The sequence below is a fragment of the Dromiciops gliroides genome, chromosome 6, assembly GCF_019393635.1.
Source record: "Dromiciops gliroides isolate mDroGli1 chromosome 6, mDroGli1.pri, whole genome shotgun sequence".
NCBI classification, from domain to species: domain Eukaryota; kingdom Metazoa; phylum Chordata; class Mammalia; order Microbiotheria; family Microbiotheriidae; genus Dromiciops; species Dromiciops gliroides.
This window is the reverse complement of record NC_057866.1, coordinates 54,620,233-54,631,237: the sequence shown is the minus strand read 5'-3', so window position 1 is coordinate 54,631,237 and position 11,005 is coordinate 54,620,233. Positions and strand designations below refer to the sequence as shown.

The 11,005-nt window shown below is 43.7% G+C and overlaps 1 protein-coding gene across 1 annotated transcript in view; it reads left to right on the top strand.

Annotated features, from left to right (window-relative positions):
* Nucleotides 1–1,597: 1,597 nt before the first annotated feature.
* CTR9 (CTR9 homolog, Paf1/RNA polymerase II complex component) overlaps nucleotides 1,598–11,005 on the top strand; it is a 30,099-nt gene continuing 20,691 nt past the window's right edge. The window contains exons 1-7 of the mRNA XM_043971393.1: nucleotides 1,598–1,812; nucleotides 4,028–4,126; nucleotides 5,148–5,387; nucleotides 6,759–6,876; nucleotides 7,628–7,717; nucleotides 9,926–10,074; nucleotides 10,730–10,837. Of these exons, the coding sequence (XP_043827328.1) occupies nucleotides 1,768–1,812; nucleotides 4,028–4,126; nucleotides 5,148–5,387; nucleotides 6,759–6,876; nucleotides 7,628–7,717; nucleotides 9,926–10,074; nucleotides 10,730–10,837 (849 nt within the window). The 5' untranslated portion in view covers nucleotides 1,598–1,767. The remainder of the gene's footprint in view (nucleotides 1,813–4,027; nucleotides 4,127–5,147; nucleotides 5,388–6,758; nucleotides 6,877–7,627; nucleotides 7,718–9,925; nucleotides 10,075–10,729; nucleotides 10,838–11,005) is intronic.

Sequence of the window (11,005 nt, the reverse complement as noted above, 5' to 3'; positions counted from 1 at the left end):
CATGAATATCCCTAAAAGATTTGGACTTGGGCTTTCTTTTCTCTTTATGCCCTTTCTCTTGGTGATTCCACTGACTTTCACAGATTCAATGATCATCTTCCATGTAAAAGATTCCCAAATCTATACATCCAGTCCTAATCTCTCTTGAACTCTAGTCTTCTATCACCTTCTTCCATTTATTTGCCTTGGAACAGGCTCTTCTCTCTCTGCATGGACTTCCCACCTTCCTTATCTTCTCCATCTCTTAGAATCTCCAGCTTTCTTCAAGACTCATTTCAGACATTACCTACTAGTAGAAGCCTTTCCAGATGCCTCATCTTCTTGGCTTTCTCCGTCTTTAAATTTACTTTTTTGATCATTTTTTAAAAATAATAAACATTTTTATTTATAGTCTTGGGTTCCAATTTTTATCCCTTTCCCTCCCTCACCTTCCTCCCTTCTTAGAAGGCAAACAATCGGATATGGGTTATACATGTATGATTATATAAAACATGACCATATTTGTCATTTTGTACAAGCACTTATATGATAATCTGCATCCACTCAGTAGATATGGATGCAATGTGCTGAGGTGGTGAGGTGGGGTGTGGGAGAGAAAGTAAATGCCTATTAATTGGCAAAATGATAATAATAATAATAATAATTTTAAGACAATCCCTGGTTTAGTATGATTTAGGAAGATATTCTTTCAAGCTCTGCCTCTGACACATTATAACACATTATAACTCTCAGATTACAAATGAGGTAAATTAATGTTTGATGTTAGGTGAAATTTTTTTCTTAGAACTAGGACTATCTAACAGTAACTTTGATTAATGGTGTTTTTTTTTTTTTGCAGGGCAATGAAGGTTAAGTGACTTGCCCAAGATCACACAGCTAATGTCGTGTCTGAAGCTGAATTTGAACTCAGGTCCTCCTGATGGACAATCCTCTTTCTACATCAGTGGAAGGAACTTCCACACCGGGAGCTCCTCGAACAGATGAAATGAAATCAATTTCCCAACGTCATAGCGGCAGTGAATGGCGGAACCGGGATGGGAACCCAGGTCCTCTGACTCCAAATTCTTCTTTTCGCTCAGGCTGACCCAGGGGAAGTTTCCCAGTAACACTTTCCTTTGCGCAGTTTGTTTTCTGTGCCATTTAAAAGCTTTCCTTTTGACCTGCGGCCCCTAAGGGGTTAAACCGCGCGTGCCCTTTGACCCGACAATCCCCCCCCCCCCACACACCCCCGCCCCGGGTCTGTGTCCAAAGGAGCCCGGACCTAAAATCTTGGATGGGTTTGTTCTCGGTTTTGTCTTTAAAGAATCGGGAAAGCCCCCCGTTGGGTGGCACCAATTCAGGCGCTGGGCTGGACTCGAACTCCGAGCCTGACTCTGACAGGGATTCTTCGGCCGCGATGACCTGGGGCAAGATCCCGGTCCCCCGGCTTCGGCGACCCGGTTTGTAAGAGCGGGAGAGGTAGAGGGAAGAGCGGGCACCAGCGGCTCTCGAGGCCACCTCCGGCGGCTCCCGCTCCGGTAGGGTCAGCTCCCGCCCCGCCCCCGGAGAGGCCCCGCCCCCTCGCGCGTGCGAGTTCTTCCGGTTCAAAAGGGTCGGGAGCCGGAAGTACCGGGTCCCCTTCGGCTGTGGCGGCGGCGTCTGCTCGTTGTGTTGGCGGCCGGAGGGGAGTTGCGGGGGAGCGCTTGACGCCGCCGGAGCTGGGCGCCGAGGAGGAGCAGGAGCAGGAGCAGGAGCCGCCGTCGCCAGCGTCCGGTTCCCGGCCTCACCATGTCGCGAGGCTCCATTGAGATTCCCCTCCGGGACACGGACGAGGTGAGCGGCGCCGGGGGCGAGAGGTGCCCCCGCCCGGCAGGGGGCGGGGCGGGGTCGCGGCCCCCCCCCCTTTCTCGGGTCTGCCCCGACCCCTGGCCCCCGTCCCGGCTGAGCTGTGCAGACCGGCGCGGGGGGGGGGGGGAGGTCCGGGGTCCGGGGTGGGCAGCCCCTCCCTCTTTTCTTGCCTCACCCCGGCCCGGAAACCCTCTTGGGTAACTTTGCCCGGGACCCCCGCCGAGCCCTGCGGCGCGTGCCCCAGCGCCCCCGCCCCCACCTGTCCGTGGGCTCCTGCTCAGGAGCAGAGCTGGGGGGTGGCGCGAACAACTTGGCAGCAAATGCCTGGTCGGCCCCCCTCTTTTACAAACCTACGGACCCGGGGTCGCGTAAAAAGTTCTCGGGCGAAAAGGGGTCGCGAGTGGGAAAAGTTTCCGAAGCGCCGGGCTAGAGCTGGACGGGACCGGAGGGCAGCGTCCTTTTACAGGGGAGGAAACTGAGGCAGGCGGAGTTGAGTGAATGAACTGACCCGTGTCCCCGAGGGCACAGGGGGTAGAGGGGGCTGGCGGGAGGCCTCTGGTTCCGGACCCTGCGTCCCGCAAGGAGGCCCAGAGGACCAGGAAAGGGCTCACAAGGGGCTGGGGGCGGGGGTCTGTGTCTCGTTCCTCCCAGCCCCTTCCCCTCCATCAAGAGCCGAGTCAGAGGCGCCCCTGGTCGGGTGTGCTCACATCCAAGTGTGTGAGTGACCCCGAGGTCTGAGCCTGCATCCTTCGCAAAACTGGTTATCATACAGAACCTGTGGTTCACTTGGTGCTTTCAATCGGTGCTCCTCCACCAAAGTCCTTCTCTCAGGGTGGCGTGGGGGCGAGTCTGGTGCCTGAAGACTGGACCAGTGTAAATTAGAGTGTGGGGGGGGGGGGGTACCAGCCTGAATTAAGGGCCATCACAGACTGTAACTGTTTCCTGAGGACTAGCCTAGCCTAGCCTGTTCATGAACAGATGGGTTATGTGGCGATATGGTGGTATGTTTGGCCCCAGAAACTCTTGAAGGCCTGCTAAGTCCTAGAGGAGACTTGTCATCTATACCTCCCCTAATGAAATCTCAGGTTGTTGAAGTATTAAAAAAAATCCAACTTAGGGCCATTTCCCATTAGTAATTGGGGTGCCACTTGGGTTCTATGTACAAATGCAAAGCACCCAAGACCTCTGTGGCATTTAAAAATGTTGAGTTCCAAATTCTAGCAGTCAGATAGAGGCTATACATGTGCAGTTATGTAAAACATTACCATATTAGTCATTTTGTATGAGAAAACTTTAAAAAAATAGCATGCTTCTGTCTGTGTTCAATCAATATCAGTTCTTTTTTTGGAAGTGGATAGTATGTTTCATCATCAGCCCTTTGGGATTATCTTCAATCATTATATTGCTGAGAATAGTGAAGTGATTAACAGTTTTTCATCAAACAACGTGACTGTTACTGTGCACAATATTCTCTTTGTTCTCACTTCACTAAATATCAGCTCTTACAAGTCTTTCCAGGCCTTCTGAAATCATCCTGCTTGTCATTTCTTAGAGCACAATGATATTTCCATTACAATCGCATACCATAACTTGTTTAGCCATTCCCCAATTGATGGGCATTCCTTTGATTACCAATTCTTAGCCACCACAAAAAGAGTTGCTATAAATATTTTTTACAAATAGGTCTTTTTCTCTTGGGGGATGTCTTTGGGATATTAACCTAGCAGTGGTATTGCTAGATCAGAGACCATGCACAGTTTGATAGCATCTGTGACATTTTATAGCTAAAATGATTCTTCCTGGGGGCATCTAGGTGGTGCAGTGGATAAAGCACCAGCCCTGGATTCAGGAGGATCTGAGTTCAGATCTGGCCTCAGACACTTGACACTTAATAGCTGTGTGACCCTGGGCAAGTCACTTAACCATTGCCCTCCCCCCCCCCCAAATATTCTGCCTTATCCAGCAATGCCAACTTTTTTTATGCTTATACTTATGAGTATATTTCTTGGGCTTACCCAAAGCATTTCTCTCACAGTGAATGTTATCAGTATTTTTGAGCTGGGCATTTTGTCTCAGTTGAAAATGAGCACAAACTATTTTTTTTTGTTATTTGTTAAATAAATATTCATCTATGTACTGATAAATACTTTGGGAAAAACAAGGATGTGAATAATGAGTAACAAATGTTTTTGTATTTTAGGTCATTGAACTTGACTTCGATCAGTTACCGGAGGGGGATGAAGTTATCAGTATTCTGAAACAGGAACATACTCAGCTGCATATATGGATCGCCTTAGCGGTTAGTGTTTATTTTTAAATAGATGTTTTTTGTTTACTGGCTAGGAAAATAAGTTCCGAATATGTATCTTTTAAGATGTTATGGGGGTAGCTATATGGTGCAGTGGATAGAGCACCGGCCCTGGATTCAGGAGGACCTGAGTTCAAATCCAGCCTCAGACCCTTAACACATACTAGCTGTGTGACCCTGCGCAAGTCACTTAACCCCAATTGCCTCACAAAAAAAAAAAAAGCTGTTACGTGTATCTGATCTCCACCGAAGCAAGCTTTAGGTCTGTTATAGAGTTATATTGTGTCCAAACCACTTTGCTCTCTTGTCGTTTGTAGAACAATTCTGACATGTGTATGGACCAAATTTAGTATGGGGAGAGTTCATTGGGCAGCTTGCTGTAATATTGGGGTTCAGAAAATAAGAAGGTCCAGAGTTTCCCCTTCTCCAAACTGCCTCTTTTTCAGTTATGTCTCCCATACTAATAAGAAAGGAGATTAACAGCCTCTTTTTAAATAAACAAGTCAGGTTTTATTAATGGTTACAAAAATTTACAACACAAGTGGAATTAATAAAGCTAGGGACAACGAGAAAAGGGATAGAGAAAAGGGAAACATATGACCCTCTTCCCATATGGTTAGAATATAAATCTCTAGGGTAAAAAGGCTCCCAGTTACCTTGAATAAGCTCTGTTTCCTCAGCTACTCAGGACAGTTTTGGTCTGGCAAAAACTAACTCAAACCCTAAACTTGCTTCCAGCTCAGCTGGCCTAACAAGCCAGCCTCGCTTCAACCACGCAAACTTGCCACCACCTGGCATCTGTAGTTCCAAGGAGAATCAGCTTTGTGGAGTCTCCTGGTTAGGTCTGAGGATCAAAAGCACACCAGCTCCTCCCTCCTTCCCCCCCCCTCTCCCTGGAGCATTTGCATGGACCCCCACATGGCTGAAGTGTCTGTGCTTCTGAACCCCTAGTTTCCTTAAGGGTTCAACTCAGTTGCCCTCTCCTATCTAATTGTCCTTTTTTATTTTCTAGCTGGAATATTACAAGCAAGGGAAAACAGAAGATTTTGTGAAGTTGTTGGAAGCAGCACGAATAGATGGCAACCTGGATTATAGAGACCATGAAAAAGACCAGATGACTTGCTTAGATACATTGGCAGCCTACTATGTCCAGCAGGCCAGAAAGGAAAAAAACAAGGACAACAAGAAGGAACTCATCACACAAGCAACCTTGTTGTATACGATGGCTGACAAAATTATCATGTATGATCAGGTAAAAAAGAATAGAAAGCTTTCCCTAGCCATGGCTCACTATGATGGCTGCTGGGTGTGATTTACATCGAGGAGGCATCTTGTTACACTTTTCTTTTTTAAATGGATGTTTCTGAAGAAAAGCAAACTGTCGCTGTCGTCTTGTATAAAATCGGTAAAATGGCTCTAGTGAGTCTGGGCTCCTTTGGTTGGTTCTCCACCCCAGTCCCAGTGCAGATCACAGCATCCCCTTCACCCTGTGCAGTTCTCATTCCTGTTCTTCCCCAAGTCTTTCAGAAGAGTTGCCCAGCATGCTGCCTGCCCCCCACAGGCCTCTTACTATTCTGGAGGCTGATGCAGGCCTCCCACTGCCTGTCTCTCATTCCTTGCTCTTACCATGTGACAAGCCCACTTTGTTTTCTGGACATAGGTTCTCGATGCCACTGTGTTGGTAATACAAGTTTGTAGGGTCTAGATGTAGAACCAGAAGGAGCCTCAAAGGTTACTGAATCCAGCTTCTCCAGTGAAAAGATAAGGAGACTTGAAGTGATTCAGCCAAAGTTGGTCATTTGCAGAGTTGGATTTGTGGTTGGGAGCTGTGACTCCCACCTTGAGTACTTTTCACCCTGCTCTGTGCTCTTCTGCATCTATCATGCAACTTTGCATTACTTTTTGGGTCAACTCCAGGATTGATTCTACAGGGTTGTAGTAGCAAATGATTTCTAGCCATGTAGCTAGTGCCCTTTTGTCTGGAGAATTTGATGCTAAAAAGATGGCATTTATGGTAGGGAATAGCTTGAGTTAGTTGAAAGTATCACTTATCCCTTCCCTAAGTATGGTTCAGTCCATTGACATCCTCCTATTCAGTGCTGTCATTTTTATGAAAAAATTAGTAGGGAGCAGCTAGGTGGCGCAGTGTGTAAAGCACTGGCCTTTGCTGAATGATAATTCAGGGGGACCTGAGTTCAAATTCTGCCTCAGGCACTTGACACTTACTAGTTGTGTGACCCTGGGCAAGTCACTTAACCCTCATTGCCCTGCAAAAAAAGGGGGATGGGGGGAAGGATTAGCAGCATAAACATAGCGGGTCAAATTTACACATTTTGAATGGTCAGTTCAAGCATCATCATATTTTCTTTTGGTGGGGGATTATAGGTTCCAAACAGAATTTAGAAACTTGTGGTATTTTTGGTCATCAGGATTACTGGTGGAAAATATGCATTTTAGGACAGTTAAGAACTGTCCATCATCTACTTATGTGTTACAATTAAGAGAATTTACCTCTATTGATCACTTTACCTGTCTTTACCATTGTCACAAGTTCTTTAGAAATAAATATTGACCATTAACCGTAAGGAAAATTTAATTTGGTGCCTTTTTTTTTTTAATCCAGAACCATTTATTGGGAAGAGCCTGCTTCTGTCTGTTGGAAGGTGACAAAATGGACCAGGCTGATGCACAGTTTCATTTTGTACTTAACCAGTCTCCAAATAATATCCCAGCCCTTCTCGGTAAGCTATCTTTGGTAGCCATCTTAGGAATCTGATTTCTTCAGCTGTGTCAGGCATGTAGCTGTCATTAATTGAAACTCAGACCCTGGCCCTGCAGCAAAGGGGAAAAGAACTTCCTTCTAATAAAATTGAAGCTTATCCCCTGAAGAGTGCCAGAGACCGGCAGTGGAGAAGAGAAAGCATATCCTGCAGGTCATGCTTTTAGAGGACTCCATTTTATTTTCTTAAGAATTGTTTTTATTGTTGAAATTAATGGAAATGAATCGCTTTCTGAATTGAGAATAATACATTCCTGAGCACTGCATGTTTAATAAACAGTGATCGCTCTTTATTGGACAATATAACAAACTTGTTCAGATAATCATTTTAAAGATAGAACTGTTCTTAGGTGGCGCAGTGGATAAAGCACCAACTCTGGATTCAGGCGGAACTGAGTTCAAATCCAGCCTCAGACACTTGACACTTAATAGCTGTGTGACCCTGGGCAAGTCACTTAATCCTCATTGCTCCCACAAAAGTAAATGAATAAATAAATGAAATATAACCTAGACAAGTCACTTAACCCTCATTGCCCAGCCCCCCCCCCCCAAAAAAAAGATAGAGCTGTTCTGTTTATGGGCATCAATTGTTTCTGCTTTGTGGGGGTAAATTGCTTTTTGTGTGTATTTATTTGTACTTAAATCTTATACTTACCTTACATTCTTTAAACTAGCAAACTTACAGACTGCCTTTTTTTTTTAAATCATGACAGGTAAGGCTTGTATTTCATTCAACAAGAAAGATTACAGAGGAGCCCTTGCATACTATAAAAAAGCACTGCGTACCAACCCAGGATGTCCAGGTAAGGGAAGAGCAAAACTCAGTAGTTAGGCTAAAACTGGGATCCAGCTTAAAATACTGATAGTTCATTTGGATGCTTTTTAACTCTGAGGTTATATGAGAACATGTACTTCAGACAGAAGTGAACATGACATCAAACATTTTAAAAATCTTCAGCTGGTTTTTAAAACAGGATAATAGGTCATAGAATCATATTAGAACTGAAAGCATGAGTCCCTTCCACAACATTCCCAACAGTCGTGTAGTCTAAGAACTCCATTGGCAGGGAACTCGATACTTTCCCAGGTAGTCTATTCACTGTCAGATAGCTCTGATTACTGGGAAATGCTTGTTGCCTCATATTGAATTAAAATCTGCCTCTCTGGCTTCCACCCTAGTTCTTCCCTCCAGAGCCAAGCAGAACAAGTCTAAGAACCTCTTCCTGGTGTGAACCTTTGAGATACCTGAAGATAGTCTTCACCCCCCCCCCCAACCCATGTTGTCCCTCATAGCAACACCCCAGGATTCTCCTACTGCTCCCATGCATGGTTTCAAGTCTCTTCACAGCCCTGGTGGCTTCCCTGGGGCTTGTCCTTTTTTAAATGTCGTTCCCAGAACAACCCAGTGAGCTGGGTTTGACCAGGGCAGAGAACAGTGGGACTTTCTTAATTCTCCCTCTACTCCTGCCCAAACTCAACCCCATACCATTGTGTATTTTGTATTTACTGAATACGTTTGTGTCCCCCTGACAGCTTGAGCACAAGGACTTTATGTTGTCTTCATGTTTCCAGAGCCTAGCACAGTGCCTGACACGTAGATGTTTAATAAGTGCTCATTGATTAATTTGGTGAGATACTTGGCTGAAATCCAGGTATACTCTAGCTACCTCCTTGGCCTTTTCTCCCAGTCTCATAAGCCTATCAAAAAAGAAGTAGGATGAATTGCCGCGATTTCTTTTTCCCTCTAAATTCTTAGTGTTGTGCCGCATTCAGGGAAGTAAATATCAGTCATCATCAATTGCTAAATCAAAAATATTTGTTAAGTGTTTACTATGTGCCAGGTACTTTACTCATATCTTATAGCCAGAGGATAGATTTCAGTGCTTCAGTACTTCATAGCACTTTCTTTTGGCCACTTTTCTTACATATAAGCAAGAAAACTGTCACGAGCATTGTGTCTCAATAGTGTCTGGCAGTCTTACTACCCTCTTGATTTAAAGAGAGTGGTTTTGGGCACAGAGGTCTGGTGCTCTTTCTGTATCACCTGAAGCCTTTTCTCCTATAGTCACTGTAGGAGTCTGCCAGCAAGCCCAGCTGTGGTTTGCTGCTTGTTGCTCTGACTCTTCAGTGCCTGCACAGAACCTTTTCTTTAATTGAGTGCCCTTTCATCCTCTCAGAGAGCAAGTAATGATCAGCATGTGTGTGATAGCAAACATCTCTGGCTAAGCTCTTGTGTTAGAGAAAGTGCCAATTTGTGAAAAGGATAAAAATACATGGACAGAATTTTGTTGTTGATCACAGGGTTTTTCGCTTTTTTTTAATAGTTGTTTTTTTATCATAAAAGTATCTTATTATTTTCTGGTTACATGTAGAGATAGTTCTCAACCTTTGTTTTTATAAGACTTCTAATTCCAAATTTTTCTCCCTCCCTCCCTTCACTCCCCAAGACAGTAAGCAATCTGATAGAGGATATATATGTACGATCACATTAAATATATTTCTGCATTAGTCATGTTGTGAAAGAAGAATCAAAACAAAAGGGGGAAACCTCAAAAAAGTAGAAACAGTATGGTTCAGTCTACATCCAGATTCCACAGTCCTTTTTTCTGGATGTGGAGAGCATTTTCCATCATGAGTCCTTTGGAATTATCTTGGACTATTGGATTGCTGAGAAGAGTTAAGTCTATCATAGTTGATCATTCAGGACTTTTCACTTTCAAGGGAACTTCTTGTTCTTTCTGCCTGAAAATTGTCATTTAGAAGCACAGTCTTAACAGCATTTTGGGGAAACATGTAACATACCAGTATTGGATATTTTTCATTCTTGTGGGGAAGGAACTATCATGGAGGTTATGATTTGATCTACTGAAGTAGTGTAACAACTCTTGATAATGGAGTTTTACTATAGTTACTTATAGTATAAAAGGGTTGGACTTTCATTTGACAGAAGTAATAGAACTTTAAAAATGCCTTAGTTCAACAGGTTGAATGACTTGATTTTATTTTTTCAGCGGAAGTCCGCCTAGGAATGGGACATTGCTTTGTGAAACTGAACAAACTGGAGAAAGCTCGTTTGGCATTCAGCAGGGCCCTGGAGCTCAACTCCAAGTGTGTGGGAGCATTAGTTGGATTGGCTGTCCTAGAACTCAATAATAAAGAGGTATGTGAGTAAGAAAACAGTTCAAGTCCTGAATGATTTGGTTATCAATAGAGAAATCCTCAAAGAATCTGCTTAGCCAAAAATATGAGTCCAAAATATAGGGTGGAAAAAGGAACCATATTTCGCTGTGTAAATAGGTTCTTTTTTTCTCTGCAGGATGTAGTGATGTCTTCTCACAAACCATTTAGAAAATGGTTTGTAAGATGGCCTTGCTGAAGGAAGAGGAGCAGTTCAACCAGAGTAACATTATCACAGGCACTTAAGTAACAGATATGACATACTGTTGTGAAAAGTTCCTGTAAGGCTAAAAATGTAATTCAAAACAGAATGTATTGGAGTATTTTCTGTTGCTTGCCATATTGAGCCAGTGTTAATTTTAAATCATTTCTGTCAAATGATGTTCATATGCCCAAAATTAGATCATGAGGAAATACTTCTAAAACTAAAACTAAAGTTGTGCTTGCAGTTGATTAATTATTGGGAAACATAGGTACTTTAAATAATCAGACAAGTGAAGTAAGAGCACTCTGTTATCTGGCTTTGGCTTTATGTAATGTTCACATCTTTAAAAGTTTGAAAAAATTTTTAGAAAAAATGCTCTCAGAATATTATTCATTCATTCATACTCTCAACCCAATCTCTGTCTTTTGTTTAGGCTGACTCTATCAAAAATGGTGTCCAACTTCTTTCCCGTGCTTATACAATTGATCCTAGCAATCCTATGGTACTGAACCACTTGGCAAATCACTTTTTCTTCAAAAAGGTTTGAAAAATCTTTGATCTCTTAACTCTTGATTTTGCTCCTAAGCATATGATGTTTCACTGTCTTTTACATTTAATGGAAGGTTGGTCTGAGGCCAATGTGTATAGGTTGAGACCTGAGTTTTTATATTGAGCCCTCACTTGATTGATATGTCTTGGTCTGGGGCAT